Source organism: Manis pentadactyla, chromosome 9 (assembly GCF_030020395.1).
Source record: "Manis pentadactyla isolate mManPen7 chromosome 9, mManPen7.hap1, whole genome shotgun sequence".
Lineage (NCBI taxonomy): Eukaryota > Metazoa > Chordata > Mammalia > Pholidota > Manidae > Manis > Manis pentadactyla.
The window spans coordinates 49,566,327-49,584,971 of NC_080027.1; the positions used below are offsets into that span (position 1 = coordinate 49,566,327).

The window sequence follows — 18,645 nt, forward strand, 5'->3', positions numbered from 1 at the left end:
TATAGTTGTAATAAACTAATATAGAATGGATCTTAACAAAAATGAGAGAATTTACCATTGGGGCCATATGACATTATAATATACTATTATCATAAAAGTCTATTGCCATCAATAATTACTTTATGAACCCTGAAACATAACTAGGAATTCAGAACTGCTGAAGCAAAATACTATTAGAAGCCTCATTGCTCTTTATCTGCAGACATGTGATCATTTGGTATTGGTGCCAGTAGACAAAGCAATACAAGTTGAATAGGATTTTTTTTTTTAACATACCTTTTTCTCCTTTGCCCTTTGTACTTCTCCCTTACAGAGTAGATCTGTGCTGTGCTTATGGTAGCCACATGTGGCTGTTGAACACTTGAAATGTGGATAGTCAGAATTGAGATGTGCTCTGAGTATAAACACATACAGAATTTCAAAGTCTCATTATGAAAAAGAGAATGTAAAATGTCTCATTAATCATTTATCATACTGAGTACATGTTGAAATGATAGTATTTTGGACATAGTGGGTTAAATAAAATAATTACTAAAATTAATTTTACCTGTTACCTTTTACTTTTCAGATGTGGTTAGTAGGGCATTTTTAATTATATACGTGGCTCATTATATTTCTCTTCATTAGTGCTGGACCAGAAGTTCATGAATCCTCCAGCTTCTAAAACAATTGAGTACCATATTTGAGGTTGAGGGCCCACTACATGATATTAAAAGGTCCAAATATCCATAAAGAACCGCTGCAAATAAGTAGCAACTTTAACTTCTTGGCTTGTCTCTTGGTACTTATACTTCTGTCAGAATTGCTTAACTTGTAACTTTGGCTGAGTTTAGAGAGCTGTAGCTAATACATTAGATTTTTTGTAAATAGTCTTGTTTCAAAGCTCCAAATTTTTTTCATTGGAATGCCTTGAGTTGAGAGCTTTATCTTTCATCTTTAACATAAATGTACTGGTTGTGCTGCTGAGCTGATCTCTTACATGAATCAAGATTTCACAGGACAAGAAAGATCTAAGGATATCTAAAGCATCCATGCTCGTGGGGAGGCAATTAGTTCAAGAAAAGAGAGAGATTATAAGGATACAGCAGAGATTATAAGAAGCCAAGAACAGGAATTGCTGAACAGCTGGCTTCACAGGAACCAGAAATGCAAAGGAATCAGAACTGGAGGCGAATCTCACTTCTTTTTTGTCCTCCTCCCATCTTCCTGGCATTTCTGTTCCCTTTTCTCTGCAGTTTGGCTTCCTCTGCATAGTCACTGAGTTTGCTGTATGGCTCATCACAGCCTTGCTTTCTCAGTTTTCTCACCCCCAACCAACTCAAGATTTCCCTTTAATTTCTTAGGTCAAATTCTAGGGAAGGACAATTTGTGGACTGTTTGACTTTTTTTTTTTTTTAATCTGGATTTTATTTCATTATTTTAAAAATGGAGGTACATAAATCACAATGCACAAATCTTAGCGTGCAGCCCGGTGAATTCCGACAGGCATCCGCCTCACGTGACTGTCACCCAGGTCAAGGCACCCACCTTCTCATGGATTATTTCCCCCTTCACCTCTTTCCCCCCAGCCCCTCCCTATGCCAACCACCGTTCTGTTCTCTGTTTATGAGTGTTTATGTGTCCCTTTCTGTTTTGCTTTTTGGTTCATTTCTTTGGTTTTTAGATTCCACATGTAAGTGAGATGACTTGGTATTTGTCTCCTCCGTCTGATTTCACTTGACCCAGGACCTGCATCTCTAAGGTCCGTCCATGTTCATCTTAAATCTTCACTCACCCATGTCGCCACTTTCAGCATTATCTTTTCCCTTATAAAATTCCCATACGAAACCTTGGGTGCTGACATTTAAAATGCATTTACCCATTTGTCCTCCTCCCCTCGATCCAGGGCAAATTTTGGAAGAAGATTTATTCTCAGAGTATCAGGGAGGGAGAAGGAATTCAATGCCTGAGGCAACCCAGCCTCCTTTCAGTGCTAGTTAAGCTGACCTGAAGGTAAGGTGGAGCTCAGGGAGACTAGAACCTTCCTAGTCCACACTGTCCTCATGCCCAGCTGCGAAGGTGTCCTTCAGAGACTTGAGGCCTGGAGAGTGTTTGGCATGAGGTGGGGGTAAGAAAGAAATTGCTTCTAGTAAGTAAATTACGTGATATGGGATGATCGCCCACTTCATTTCCACTTGTCAGTGACCTGAACCCGTAGAACTTGCTCATTTTGGGTGAAGGCTGCACAAGTCTCTGTGGGCAGAGAAACACTTGGCTGAGCTCTGAACTTTGACACTAGATTTGCTGGAATTGGGTTTCTAAAGGGTATGGAGATACATTTAAGTTCGGAAATGTTAGGAACCACACACAGCCCCCATTTTGAGTCTGAGGCCTGTGATTTGGTGCTGTGCTCTTGCAGAGATGCTTTGAATTAAGATAAATACTGAGGGAAAGCTATAGATGCATTCTGGGGACATGTTGGTTGTTTTGAAGGTTTTCACCTTAAGGTTTCTTAAGAGATAGTACCTTGAAGAGAGGTATACTCAAATGGCTAGAGGCTGGGAGAAAATTGACCACATACAGTGGTTTTGCTCAAATTTATAAATCATGAGTGAGTTTTTTTGTTTATTTCCAAACCTTATATCATACAGTTATATTGTTTTATAATGAAATAAAAGACATGGAGAAACTATTTGCTGGAAAATTAATGAGCTTTAAAATGCTGGTGTTGTCGTCTTTACTCTGACTCTTGAACCTGTTACGTTCTGGCTTCTGTCTTCCCTACTGCACTGAAACCTGGTCACCAGCTTGGCAAAATGAAGAGCACATTCTCAGTCTCTGCACTGTTTGTGGGGACCATTTTCTTGCTGAAATTCTTTTTGCCTTTGACTTCCGAGGTACCGCTGTCTCCTGAGTCCTTCTCGCCTTATCTCCTTCTGAAGCCTGCTCACTCGTGCACTTACACTACAGTGTTTCACTTCCTACTCTACCCTGGACTGTTTGACTTTTTAACCTGGCCACATAAGGCATATATCACTGGGCAGCCTTATATGTACCATCTTCTCTGGTTATCAGAGTCTTTGGCTGGGGTGGCAGATTCTCCTAGAACATGGGTTGGATAATTATTCCAAAACCTTTTTAGTGTAGGCAGTTTAAATGTGGATTATATTTCATGTACATTTTCTGTACTTTTATCTAGCTATGTGATCTTGAGCAAGTGAACCTTGCTTTTTTTAAGTCTCTTTTTTTGAAATCTCTTTAAAAAAAGGTATCAGATTAGTGGTTATTAATCAGGGGCAAACATAAGATTGAACTATAGAGCTTTTAAAAAATAATCCATGGCGAAAACCAACTTCCAGAGATTCAGTCAGGAGGTCTGGGATGGAACCACACGTTTTTTTAAAAAACCAATACAGTTAGTAGGTTTTTTTTTTTCAATTCAGAGAAGAAAAGAAAAAACCCAAGATGACCAATTACCTTATATATTCATAGCTATTTGTATATCTTTTTATTTTTATTTTATTTTATTATTTTATTTTTTTAAAGGGGACCAGCCGCTGCAGCTGCCAGTGGCTGCCAGCACCAGCCCCTTTTGTATGTTTTTTTAAAGAGAAAAGGTAATCATTTTTATATTTAAAAAATCCAAATGATACAAAGGGTCAAAAATAAAATGTGAAGGACCACTGTCTAGTAGTAATCCTTGTTAGAAATTTGTAGAGATTTTCTGTTTGTTTCTAAAGTATTCTTGGCAATGCTGATGTGTCACATGGTTCCCTGAAGGTCCCTCTATTGCCACTTCTATGATTCCTTTCTTGAAAGATAACATACTTTAAAGAATTCTTTAAGCTGCTTTCATTTTATGTTCCCCATAAGAATAGAAATTATTTACATCCTAATACATAAATTTACATACATCAAATAACAAAAGTTTTATGTGCATGGCATTAAGCCAGTATAATAAATGGCATTTTAGGTACTGAGCCAGGCAGTAAAATACACAAGTTATCCTCAACCCTATCAGGTCTCTCAGTGTGACCATGGAAGCTCTGCCAGTTAGTACCACTAGGCTACAGCATCTTGAAGCCTCGTGGGTTAATAGCTTGAGCTCTTGAACCAATCTGCTTCAAATACTACTTCCCAGCCTTTGACCGTGGGCGTGTGGTATTACTTAAGCACTCTGATCCTCATTTTTATTTGTAAATCATGGATATTATTTAATTTGCTGTATAGTCATGGAGGACCAGTAAGACAGCACATGCAAAGTGCATCACATAAAAGCAACTCTTCAGTAAATGGTAGTTAACTGCTTTATCATTGAAGTCACTTTGGAATTCAGTCTTAGAGAACCAGCCCTTTATTTACCACTGGGATTTGCACCTCCTTGAAATCCTAGAATGTTAAAGCTAGAAGGGACCTAGCATTATCTTCTTGTATAGTGGTTTTCAAACTGTGATTTTTAGGGGTTCTGGGGTTTCTTTGAGGTCCTTCAGGGACTGGCAGAACTCTAAGCCACCCACACCTGTCTGGACCAGCAGCAGCAGGAATGCTTTTATTTGTTTTGCACAATGGAATGCTGTGTAAGAGTTCATCTGGCAAAGGAAATTGACTATTTAAAAAAGACAAAACATCACTGACTTAGTACAATATGTTCTTTATACAGATAAGCAAACAGGCCCTACATGACTTGCACAATTTGTGAGTTTTGGGATGAATTTATGGCAGAGTTAAGAATCTCTTAATTATTAGAACATAAATTAATCATAAATAGTAACAAAGTCATTTTCTGCAGATGGTTTTAGAAGCTGGTTAGTATTTCATGGGTGTTAGCTTCTAAATTGCCCTTGAGACACTTCCCTTGTGATAATGTATCAGGTTGTTTTATTGACAAAGACTACATATAGCCAATACTGTATAACCCTGAAATACCTGTTATAGCTTTAGCCTATTAATTAAGCTTTTGAAGTTTGCATTCTTTCCGTGTTTGCCCTTAAATATCTACAGAATCATCTGCTGCTTTCTGTTCCAAAGTCATTGTTCTAGGCTGGTTTTTATCACCTCTTCAGTCCGTATTTATGCTTATACAGACTTCTTTTGGTCCCCTTGCCCCTTTTGTCTTCCACTCTATTCCACACCATTACCGGATTTATCTTTCTAAAACACAGGCTTATCTTGGGTAATTACAGACTTAAAAATTTTTAATGTCTTCCTTTTGCTTTCACTATCAAGGCTTACACTTCAGAATGGCATCTAAAGACCTTCTCAGTGTGGTCCTACACTTTCCTGTCTTTTTCGTGTTGTTTGTGCTATTATACAAACAGTACTCTCATACTGTTTCCATTTCTTCCAGACACACTTCCATCCTTCTGGTTGTAATTTTCCTTCTACATGGTCAGCTCTTCTCATTCTTGTCTTAAGCCTGCACACTTTATCTCTGGACAGCTGACCCTACCATGCAGCTCTCCTCACTTTCAAAGTTTGTCCTCCATAGAACTTTGCATGGGCTGTTGTGGTAGCAGTTATTATATTCAATTATAATCCTTCATTTATAGGACAGTTTCACTGGCTAGAATGAGAGCCCTACTAAGGCAGGGACCATATTCTTATTTATCATTGTATGAAGTAGGCACTTTACCAGTCAGTTGTTAAATATTTATTTCAGAATTTTTGCCATGGTAGGGGTGAGAGTGGGATAAGGGGTGGATAGAAGGGAAGGTTAGATTGGAAAAAGGAAAAGAGAAAGATGGTGAACACAAAGCAGGTTCTAACTAGAATCAAATGTTTGAGAATTGAGAAGATAAATATTAGCCAAGAATGAGAGATAAAGGCTTTCCAAGGAAACATTTGCAATGAAATGGGAGAGAATCCCATCCCATTCAAGCACTTTATGTATTGGATAAAAGCAAACTGGCATTTTGACTCTGTCTCTGCTGGCTGTTAGCAAATTTTTCCAAGTTTTGTATGTTGTAGGATGTTACTATTTTAGTGGATTTCTTTCAAGACGTTCCTTTTGCTAGTTGGATGTTGCTATAGGTGCTTATTGTACTGGACTTTTGTGAGAATGCCTATAAGCTAGGTCCATATATGTAAATTATATATCCTTTTTTTTTCTGTTTAAGGAATTTTTATTAAAGCAAGAGTTTTATAATCCAAATTATGTTTCCTTGCTCAGTTATCAATTCTGTTATTTGAAACAGAAGTGACATTTTGAGCTATTCCACAATAAAGAACAACAAAATTAAAGAAATGCTTTAAACTTCTGTACTTTGCTGAAAATTCTTTTTCTCAGGGTCTATAAAACATTAATTTTTTTTTATATTTTACTATTTTTGTATGTTTTTGTTGTTTTTAAATCAATAAGTATTCTAGGACTAGCATTATGTTTGCTAGACCTGGCATTTGCTTGGTATATAAGGTTCAAAGTTTCCTTTCCTGGTTTTGTTTATTTTGCATTTTGCAATGTATTTTTCCCATGGTGTTTAAGGTTTTTGATTATGTATTCTTTATATATCATTCTTAAAGTCTATAAGCATGTCCCTTAGGCCTGGGAATCGTGCCCACATTTTATCTAAATGTTTTATCAACATAGGCCTACCTTTATTCAGAGAATTTAGTCTGTAACATTGAATGGATACACTATAGCTAAATTAATGGTTTAAAAATTAGCAATTATATTGAGATCTGTTGCTTATTTTTTAGTTGATTTAGTAGTTATAAGGAAAAAGCCTAAGGTGGATTCTGTATAGCTATAGTGTCCATGTTGGCATACTGAACCACTGTCTTCTATCCTGTTATCATCGTGTTTGGGCCTTTCTTAGTCTCCCATCCTCATTCTAGCTTCAGTAATTCCTCCTGTCTCTCCCTTTACCATTTAGACATGTGTATTACTGTAGTAGATCGTTACCAGAATGGTGATGACCTGACCCATTCCTAGAGTTTTAAGTAGCTCTATTCCAAAAGAGCAGAATGATTTTTAAAAGCTATTTTGTCAGGTGCAGTATGGTGAAAAGTAAAGAAGTTTTAAAAATATACACACCCTAACTAGTGGTTACCAAGGGGGAAGGGTTGGGGTGGGTGTTGGGGGAGCATGAACGGGATAAAGGAGCACAGTAATTCTCAATCACAATGTAAATTGGTCACTGGGACAGTAGTAGAGCATGGAGAATAATAGTCAATGGTTCTGTAACATCTTACTATGTTGACAGATAGTAACTGCACTAGAGGGGGTGAGGATTTAATAATATGGGTAACTGTTGAACTACTGTCTTGTATATTCGAAACCAACATAAAATTGTATATTAGTGATACTTTATTAAAAATATATATATATCTTAAAAAGCATTTTATTTAATGTAAATATATCATGTAAATGAATTAGATGTATGAAGTCATAGTTTTGTGCTAATTGAAAATATCTGGGTTTACCTGAAAATGGAGAAAACACTCTTTACTTAAAAACCTAAATATTTAGTAATATAAGTAAAAGTAATTTTTATTCTCATACCAGAATCAGATTCTGTAAAGCATCTTCATTTTTTGAAAGTGGGGATAAAAAGGCATCAGAAAATTAAAAACACATTTATAAAATTTTTATTTACCCAAAACTCCATGTTAATCTGCAAGTGGTTGGGTATGACAGAATCTCTTTTGGAAATAGGAGTTATTTTTAATAGAAACCAAAGAGATTCTAATAACTCTTTGGAAAAAGTTATCAGGGTCATCTTAATTTTGTTATGCCTTTAATTTTCAGATTCCTCCTTCAGCCTTTAGCATCAGTAGTATCTCTGTGGTCATGTTTATCTTTTCTCCATTATTTTGAAATTTCTATAATGTGAAAAGTTTTTAACAAGTCATTTTTGAGCCATGTGCAACAATCTGCACAGATAGGATGTTGCAGCATTGTTACTACATGGCCAACAGACTAGGAAGTCATTCTTCAGTTTTTTGTTGTTAACTCATTTTTTTAGTTGAAGTATCCTTGATACACAATCTAGTGCAGTTACTGTCTGTCAACATAGGAAAATGTTACAGAATCATTGGCTATATCCTCCATGCTGTACCATCCCTGTGACCAACTTATGGTTGAGAATTTTTGTGCCCCTCTATTCTCTCACCCTCTGCACCCACCCACCCCAACCCCCCTCTGCCATGGTAACCACCAGGCACTTCTCAGGGTCTATGAGTCCATTGCTGTTTTGTTCATTTGGTTTTGCTTTGTTTTTAGATTCCACAAATAAGTGAAATCATATAGTATTTGTCTTTCTCCACCTGGCTTATTTTGCTTAGCTTAATACTCTCTAGTTTCATCCATGTTCTTACAAACGGCAGGAATTCTTTTTTTTTTTTAATGGCTGAATAATAATCCATTGTGTATATATACCACATCTTTATCCATTCATCTATTGATGGATATTTAGATTGCTTCCATAACTTGGCTATTGTAAATAATGCAGTGATAAACCTAGGGGTACATATATCTTTTTGAATCAAGGATTTTGTTTCCTTCGGGTACATTCTTAGACATGGAATTACTGGGTCAAATGGTATTTCTGTTTTTAGTTTTTGTGGAATCTCTGTACTGCTTTCCACAGCAATTGTAACAATTGACATTTGCACCAACAGCATAGGATCGTTACCTTTTCTCCACATCCTTGCCAACACTTGTTATTTCTTGTCTTTTGAATAGTGGCCATTCTAACTGGTGTGAGGTGATATCTCACTGTGGTTTTAATTTGCAGTTTCCTGATGATTAAGTGATGTGGAGCATCTTTTCAAGTGCTTGTTGGCCATCTCTATTTCCTTTTTAGAGAAATGTCTGTTCAGATCCTCTGCCCATTTTTTATTTGGATTATTTGTTTTTTTGGTTTTTAAGTATGTGAGTTCTTTATATATTTGGGATGTCAACTCCTTATCAGATAAATTGTTTATGAATATATTCTCCCATATTGTAGGTTACCTTTTTGTTGTGCTGATGGTGTCTTTTGCTGTACAGAAGCTTTTTAGTTTGATGTAGTCCCACTTGTTCATTTTTTATTTTGTTTCCTTGCCCAAAGAGATGTATCCAGAAAAAAATTGCTCATGCTTATGTTCAAGAGATTTTTGCCTATGTTTTCTTCTAAGAGTTTTATGGTTTCATGTCTTACATGTAGGTCTTTGGTCCATTTTGAGTTTACTTTTGTGTATGGATTTATACAGTATAATCCAGTTTCACTCTCTGCATGTAGCTGTCTGGTTTTCCCAACACCAGTTATTGAAGAGGCTGTCTTATCCCCATTGTATATTCATGGATCCTTTATCATATATTAATTGACCATATAAGACTAAGTTTACATCTGGGCTTTCTGTTCTGTTCTATTTATCTTTGGGTCTGTTCTTGTGCCTGAACCATACTGTTTTGATTACTGTAGCTTTGTAGTATAGCTTGAAGTTAGAGAGTGTAATAACCCCAGGTTTGTTTTTCCTTCTCAGGATTGCTTTAGCTATTCAGGGTCTTTTTGTGGTTCCATATGAATTTTAGAACTATTCTAGTTCATTGAAGAATGATGTTGGTATTTTGATAGAGATTGCATTGAATCTGTAAATTGCTTTGGCAGGATGGGCATTTTGACAATATTAATTCTTCCTGTCTATTAGCATGGGATAGATTTTCACTTCCTGGTGTCTTCCTGAACTTCTCTCATGAGCGTCTTTTAGTTTTCAGAGTATAGGTCTTTTACCTCCTTGGTTCGGTTTATTCCTATGTATTTTAATCTTTTTTGATTCAGTTGTAACTAGAATTGTTTTCCTGATTTCTCTTTTGTTGTTATATAGGACTGCAACAGATTTTTGTGTATTAATTTTGTATCCTGAAACTTTGCTGAATTCAGTTAGTTCTAATAGTTTTGTGGTGGAGTCTTTAGGGTTTTCTACATCTAATATCATGCCATTTGCAAATAGTGAGAGTTTAACTTCTTCCTTGCTAATATGGATGCCTTTTATCTCTTAGTCTTGTCTGATTGCTGTGGCTAGGATCTCCAGTACTATGTTGAATAAAAGTCGTGAAATTGGGCGTTCTTGTCTTGTTTTTTGATCTTAGAGGAAAAGCTTTCAGCTTTTCACCACCAAGTATAATGTTAGCTGTGGGTTTGTCATATATGGCCTTTATTATGTTGAGGTATGTACCCTCCCTCTCTAACCCATTTTGTTGAGAGTTTTAGCATGAATGGATGTTGAATTTTGTCAAATGTTTTTTTGGCATCTACTGAGATGATAATGTGGTTTTCATCCTTTTTGTTAATGTGCTGTATGATGTTGATTGATTTATGAATATTTTACCATCCTCACATCGCTGGAGTAAATTCCACTTGGTCATGATGGATGGTCCTTCTGATGTATTTTTTAATTCAGTTTGCTAATATTTTGTTGAGGATTTTTGCCTCTTATGTTCATCAGGGATATCGGTCTATAATTTTCTTTTTTTTGTGGTTTCTTTGTCTGGTTTTGGTATTAGAGTGATGCTGGTAGTTTGGAAGTATTCCTTCCTCTTCTACCTTTTGGAATACTTTAAGAAGGATGGGTATTAGTTCTTCTTTAAATGTTTTGTAGAATTCAGCTGTGAAGCTGTTTCTGGACTTTTGTTTGCTGGGAGTTTTTTTATTACCAGTTCCAATTTCATTGCTGGTAATTGGTCTGTTCAGATTTTGTTTCTTGCTGAGCCAATCTTAGAAGGTTATGTATTTCTAGGAATTTGTCATTTTCTTCTAGGTTTTCTAATTTATGCATATAATTTTTCATAGAATTCTCTAATAATTCCTTGTATTTCTGTGGTATTCATTGTGACTATCCCTTTTTCATTTCTGATTTTGTTTACTTGTGTACTTTCTCTTTTTTTCTTGATAAGCCTAGTTTGTCTATTTTATTCATTTTCTCAAAGAACCACCTCTTCATTTCGTTGTTTTTCTCTATTGTTTTATTCTCTATTTTATTTACATTTCCACTTTTTATAGTATCTTAGTTTCTAAAATAGATGACCATCTTTAAAAAGCCTCTTGCCAGTGTAATTGTTTGAAGTCTTGTAGCATTGAGTCCCAGAAAAATGATCTTCTACTGAATATAAGTACAGACTAGGATCATATGATTGTAATGTCTCCCGTAGGTGACTCAGATGACCCAACTCCTCTTTTGCATTGCTTTTGAAATTGAAAATACTTTTTACATTGTTTTGGGGACATGTGCTAAAAATACCTATATATATTCTTTCCCCTGAGTATGTCACAGAATACCTTCATACAATGGAGGTGTTTTGGGTTGATTTTTCTTGAGTGGAAATAGATCTTTGAGCTCCAGCTGTGCCCTCTTGTGGATCTCCTTTTGATTTCTTCCAGAGCTGCTGAATGAAACAGAATTAACCTAACTGGCAGTGTGATAGAATCTTCATAAAAAGATGGCCTAAGTCTGGAAACCCACACTGCAGTTTTATTTTTTTTATTCTGAAAATAGTAATGTCATCTATTTTATTCCCATATAAATAATTTTTTTTCTTTTGGTATCATTGATATACAATCACATGAGCAACATTGTGGTTACTAGATTTTCCCCATTATCAAGTCCCCACCACGTACCCAATTACAGTCACTGTCCATCAGTGTAGTAAGATTCTGTAGAGTCACTACATGTCTTCTCTGTGCTATATACCCCATATAAATAATTTAAATCATCCTTTTTGTTTCCCCTAGATTGTCTTACAAGGACATGCAACAAGAGTAACTGCTAAATCTCAACAGAGTGGCGAGAAGACATTTCGATGTGAATATGATGGATGTGGAAAATTATATACAACAGCTCATCATCTTAAGGTATATATAAAGGAAATGCTGTTTCTAGTTATGAGAACACCTGGGACGTTAAATGCTGACATGTTATATCTGAGGCATTCAAACACCATTGTTTTCTCCCATTTATCAAGATACAGACACATATTTACACTCGTACGCAGACACGTGAAAGCTCATGCAGATTTTAGAAACTGTCAAAACTTTGAGGGTTTGGATTATATTTTCTTCACCTCTGTCTCCTTAATGTCCAGCATACTCCCTGGCACACTATAGGTGTTCTATGTATTTGAATACATTTTTGTCAAATGTGAAATTTATTTAATTATATGAGAGGTGTGTATATAATTACTCTGTTATGGTGATTTGCTGAAAATCTAGTAAAAGTTGGTGTCAGTTTGTCCTCTCTTCAAATATATAGGCCAGATATTTTGATTGCAGCTAAACACAAAGTACCATGGCTCATAAAAACCATAGCTAACATTTATTGAATAACTGACAGTGTGTCAGGAAGTGTGCCTTTAGCACATTTGGAGTAGCAGTCCTAGAGCCCATCTCCACAGTTTGTGGTATATAACCTGAGCATGTTACTCAACCTCATAGTACCTCATTTTCCTTATCTATAAAATCGGATAATAAAAATTCCTCCCTCATAGAGTGGTTGTGAGAATTAAATAAGTTAATACTGCACATGTAAAGTACTGAAAAGAATGGCCTGGTGTGTGGTAAAGGTTCAGTAAATGTTGGCCATTGTTGTAATTATTTGTTAGTCACAGCAGGCCTCTCTGATAGATGCTATTATGTACTATTATGACCCCACTTACAGAGAGGACTTGAGGCTTGAAGAAGGTAAATCCCTGGCCATACCACTAGTCTGTGGTGTACCCTCACCTCAGATTGAGGCCTTTAGAGCAGGAGCCTCCACACTCTTAACGGGACATTATGCATCTTTCCCTACACTCTACTCCCAGCTCTCACCATGTCTGTGTTACATACAGACACCTTTGATCACTCTGGAAAGGCTCAAACCACCACTGTCCTTGTTTCTTATGTAAAATGAGTACTTTTTATCATATATAACTTTTAAGTCTGTACTGAGAATTATTGGAATGTAGTTTTTGAAAAAGCTATCTTTTGTTTTTCAAAAATAACATACAAACAACAAAATAATTCAGCACTGAAAAATATGTCTGTGTTGAGAGCATCTCTTAAAGTAAGTAGATTCATGCCTGTGTTTTAATGATAGGTCCATGAGAGGTCACACACAGGAGACCGGCCTTATCAGTGTGAACATTCAGGCTGTGGGAAAGCATTTGCAACAGGTAAACACATGAATTTTTAACTTAGTTTTTTTCCATCTAGGGGTCAAGCAGAGAGAGACCAAAGGCAGGAACTGACCCCTCGCCCCTGTGTGAATTAATGGACACACAATGACCAGTTTTTCAGGCTCTCCCTTAACGGCCTCTTGTCCTACTTGCTCTGTTCTCTCAATCTCTGTTGTAGTTTTCTCCTCAGACCTGTTTCTGCCTACTATTTGATGTTTCACTCCACATTCTGCTTTCTTTTAGCAAGATGTGCTCTTCTTTTAGCAAAATAAAAACTGAGCATTGAAAGCTGGTACAGAACTTACCATTAGGGTAGACCTTAGGGAACAATGGGGATCTGGGACTTAGCAATGGGACAGGGCCTGCCCAAGGGATGTGTCTGGTGGGGCCAAGATCAAGTACAAGGCCTCCTGATTTCCTACTTCCCATTCCATGTTTTGATTCAACTCCAAGATTTTGGGATAAGAGTTATGAACACCTAAGAAGATCAGGCACTTTAAAAAAGCAAACACACATAACCTCTTCTGGACAACAGTGAAACTGTTGAGTTTTCAGCATGATAGTCCTAACCTGTCATACTCTTAATGCCTTCTTAATAGTTATACTATTGTTTTTGCCTAGCATTAGATCCTTGGTGTTTACTATATTTTGCAATGGACATGCTTGTGTAATAAAATTTCTTTTACATTTTTCTTAAAGGTTATGGATTAAAAAGTCATGTCAGGACTCATACAGGAGAAAAGCCATATAGGTGTTCAGAAGATAACTGTACTAAATCTTTCAAAACTTCAGGAGATCTACAGAAACATATCAGAACTCATACAGGTACTGGTGTGAGTAACTATCATATTTAGGCCAGGAGTTCTTAGTCTGCAGGGTGGGGACTTGGGGAAAGAGCATCTGGAAGAGTGTCAAGAAGTCAGCATCAGGGGCTTTTCTTAAGCTCCTGAGATTCCATGCAGTTTGCTGTTTCTGCATTTATGCTTCTTTCCAGGATGAGAGCCCAAAACAACTTTATTAGATTCTCCAAGAGATTTGTGTCCCCAGAAGACTAACAGTGGCCCTAGACCACAAACCCTCTCAGTTCTCAGGTATTCCTGAGCAACAGGCTTATTTACCTAGGATTACATATCTACTTATTAGTTCAACTGAGACCAGAGCCTAAGAATTCAATTTCTTCTCAATTTGGTGTTGCTTCTCCTACATTAAGCTACTGCTAAGGAAAGTGTCTGAACCCCTAACAGCCTCACAGAAAGAAAGGCTTGTTACTTGTGATCATCTCTCCTCTACTTTTAATTTCCTTCTCTCCTTTTCTTAAAAAGTACTTTGTTCTTCTTTCCCCTCTCTTTCCTTCCTTATACTTGATTGATTGTGGAACTGGTATTATAATTGCTTTGGATCAGAGCTGGAAGAATTTCAAAATTGTTGATAAGAGATGCTATAATAAGCTGCTGACTAAGTAATATAAGATAATTTAGTTTAAGATTTTACCATAGGTGTTTTACTACAGACAGTGTGATAACTTTGTGCCCAAATACTTCTAAGTATTCTGAAAAATTTTAGCGAATTTCCATGGCAGAATCAGTCAGTCATTAAGGTTTAACTTTTAGTTCAAATATGACCCCAAATTGGCTTTACTTTATAATTTTTCAGGAACAAAGCCATAGGTCTCAGCTTCTATTTCATTCTTTGCACTTATTTTTATCCATTTTATCAGAGGCAGGTGTTTCCAAGTTCCTGAAAATTCTATTTGGATTTGTTATATGATACCAACTTACTATATAAAGGTTACATAAATCCATAATCTAGTTCCATTAACATTTGGTCAAAAACGTGGGAATTGTGAGTCCTTAGATAGTACTCATTCAGCAAACCACATACTCATACACCAGTTTTTAAATCATAAGTATTTGCATTGGCATACAGTTGGATTGAGCAAGGGGCTTCAGGGACTTCTAGTACAAACATAAATGATTGTGGTACAAAAACAAAGCAATGTGCTACAGTCAGAGGATTGGCACATACAGCACAGTGAAAATTGTTAGAGTGTTCTATGCCTTATCATAGCATGTCAGAACCTGGAAAACATTAGAGGTTGTCTAGGTCCAGAAAGGAGAGGGGTCCTACTCAAGATAAATTTTGTTCTCCTTATGTTAACATATTGAAAAAAACTTTCGTTAAAGAGTGGAACAAAGATTCCTGCTCCTTTTTAAGTGATTTCATACTTGAGGGCAGAAATCTTTGAAATGGTTTCCACCAACAGGTAAATTGTAATTTCACTTGATCAGAAGAAAAAAAACAAACTTAAAACCTTATACATAGATAAATAGATACAGATATCTGTATCTATCTATCTACACACACACACTTTTTTTTTTCTAAACTAAAAATTGTTTGCTTAATTTGAGCTCATTCTAGAGAAGGCACATGGGAATCAAAAGCAAAGGCTATTTCCTGCTTGACAATTGAGCCTTTTGGGTTCTGGGGTTGTATATAAAGCAAATTTGGAGAAAAGGAATTGGCAGAGTAGACCTTTTCATAAGCTTAGATGATGAGAAAAATAAAATATTCAAGTATTTTTGATGTATTTATGTACCAGACACTAAATTTGAAAAATACATATTATTATTTTTCTTCAATGTATTATAAGTGGGAGATAAGCTTTTGGGGGATTCTAGGGTTGTTTTAACTTAATCTTTATTCTTGACTCTATTTTTCTCTTGCATTTCTTTATATTTCCTTCTCTGCTTTTCTCAACTCTTTTTTAAATATGCCTATCTGGATGGTACCATCTTGAAGAGTCATGTAATCAGTAATGAGCTTTGAATACTATTCAGGTTTTCCTTTGTAAATTTAAGTTTGAAGTAGAAGATGCTGTTTACAGAAGGAAAAAAATTCCTGAAAGAGAAGCTCAATACAAGAAGACTAAAGTCTTGCATATGACCCAGGTTGAATTGAAGAGAAGACATTCTAATTTTCTATGTGTTTTTGTACCATTTAATTTATTCCCGTTTGTGTTTTCAGGAGAAAGGCCCTTTAAATGTCCCTTTGAAGGCTGTGGTCGGTCTTTTACAACATCAAATATCAGGAAAGTGCATATTAGGACACACACAGGAGAAAGACCTTATTACTGCACAGAACCAGGATGTGGGAGGGCATTTGCCAGTGCAACCAATTATAAAAACCATGTGAGGATACACACAGGTAACAGTCTCTGATTTATCTTGGTCTTGGTCTTCTGTCTTTCAAGACTTAGTTTAACTCCATCATTCAACTTCCATCAACCATTTCCAAGTAATCTCTTCCCTCCTTGCTGCCACTTGGCATGGTGCAGAGGGATTAAGCAATTTAAAAAACTTCACCTTAGCATTTATGCATTTATTTATTCAACAAACAGTTACTGAGCATCTGCTCTGTGTTCCCCTGTCAGGCATCAGAGATATAGAGGGAGATGAGACGCTATCGACAGCAGTTGAGTTGGAGAGAGATAGCAGACATTTAATTATTGCAGAGTGTCTCCTGTTACATGAAGGAGATGCTGTTGGAGTAGAAAGAGGAGCATCATCTCAGTGAGAATGGGAGAAGCATTCGGGGAAAGCTATACAGGATAATTCTTTTTTATTTTTTTATTTTGGTATCATTAATCTACAATTACATGAGGAACATTATGTTTACTAGACTCCCCCCATCACCGAGTCCCCCACCACATACCCCATTACAGTCACTGTCCATCAGCGTAGTAAGATGCTGTAGAATCACTACTTGTCTTCTCTGTGTTATACAGGCCCCCCCATGCCCCCCACCACATTATGTGTGCTAATAGTAATGCTCCCCCACCTGCTTTTTTCCCCTTATCCCTCCCTTCCCACCCATCCTACCCAGTCCCTTTCCCTTTGGTAACTGCTAGTCCATTCTTGGGTTCTGGAGTCTGCTGCTGTTCTGTTCCTTCAGTTTTTTTCTTTGTTCTTATACTCCACATATGAGTGAAATCATTTGGTACTTGTCTTTTTCTGCCTGGCTTATTTCACTGAGCATAACATCCTCTAGCTCCATCCATGTTGTTACAAATGGGAGGATTTCTTTCTTTCTTATGGCTGAATAGTATTCTATTGTGTATATGTACCACATCTTCTTTATCCATTTTTCTACTGATGGTCACTTAGGTTGCTTCCATATCTTAGCTATTACAAATACTACTGCAATAAACAAAGGGGTACATATGTCTTTTTGAATCTGAGAAGTTGTTTTCTTTGGGTAAATTCCTAGAAGTGGAATTCCTGGGTCAAATGGTATTTCTATTTTGAGCATTTTGAGGAACCTCCATACTGCTTTCCACAATGGTTGAACTAATTTACATTCCCATGAGCAGTGTGGGAGGGTTCCCCTTTCTCCACAACCTTGCCAACATTTATTGTTGTTTGTCTTTTGGATGGTGGCGATCCTTACTGGTGTGAGATGATATCTCATTGTGGTTTTAATTTGCATTTCCCTGATAATTAGCAATGTGGAACATCTTTTCATGTGTCTGTTGGCCATCTGAATTTGTTCTTCAGAGAAGTGTCTTTTCATATCCTCTGCCCATTTTTTAATAGGGTTATTTGATTTTGGGGTGTTGAGGTGTGTGAGTTCTTTATATATCTTGGATGTTAACCCCTTGTCAGATATGTCGTTTACAAATATATTCTCCCATACTGTAGGATTCCTTTTTGTTCTGTTGATGGTGTCCTTTGCTGTACAGAAACTTTTTATTTATTTATTTTTTTATTTTGATATCATTAATCTACAATGACATGAGGAACATTATGTTTACTAGACTCCCCCCATCACCAAGTCCCCCCAACAAACCCCATTACAGTCACTGTCCACCAGTGTAGTAAGATGCTGTAGAATTACTACTTCTCTTATCTGTCTTGCACAGCCCTCCCCATACCCCCCATTATACATGCTAATCATAATGGCCCCTTTCTTCCCCCCCTTATCCCTCCTTTCCCACCCATCCTCCCAGTTTCTTTACCTTTGGTAACTGATAGTCCATTCTTGGGTTTTGTGAGTCTGCTGCTGTTTCGTTCCTTCAGTTTTTTCTTTATTCTTATACTCCACATATAGGTGAAATCATTTGGGACTTGTCTTTCTCCACCTGGCTTATTTCACTGAGCATAATACCCTCTAGCTCCATCCATGTTGTTGCAAATGGTAGGGTTTGTTTTCTTCTTACGGCTGAATAATATTCCACTGTGTATATGTACCACCTCTTCTTTATCCATTCATCTACTGATGGACACTAGGTTGCTTCCATTTCTTGGCTATTGTAAATAGTGCTGCAATAAGCGTAGTAGTGCATATGTCTTTTTCAAACTGGGCTGCTTCATTTTTAGGGTAAATTCCTAGGAGTGCAATTCCTGGGTCAAATGGTATTTCTATTTTGAGCATTTTGAGGAACCTCCATACTGCTTTCCACAATGGTTGAACTAATTTACATTCCCATGAGCAGTGTAGGAGGGTTCCCCTTTCTCCACAACCTCACCAACATTTGT

The 18,645-nt window shown here is 36.7% G+C and overlaps 1 protein-coding gene across 3 annotated transcripts in view; it reads left to right on the forward strand.

Annotated features, from left to right (window-relative positions):
• The window catches only part of ZNF143 (zinc finger protein 143), an 80,428-nt gene that overhangs the window by 34,022 nt on the left and 27,761 nt on the right, over window positions 1-18,645 (forward strand). For all 3 annotated transcript variants that reach the window (XM_036892335.2, XM_036892333.2, XM_036892334.2), the window contains exons 8-11: window positions 11,691-11,810; window positions 13,033-13,108; window positions 13,811-13,936; window positions 16,136-16,315. In XM_036892335.2, coding sequence (XP_036748230.2) covers window positions 11,691-11,810; window positions 13,033-13,108; window positions 13,811-13,936; window positions 16,136-16,315 — 502 coding nt within the window. The remainder of the gene's footprint in view (window positions 1-11,690; window positions 11,811-13,032; window positions 13,109-13,810; window positions 13,937-16,135; window positions 16,316-18,645) is intronic.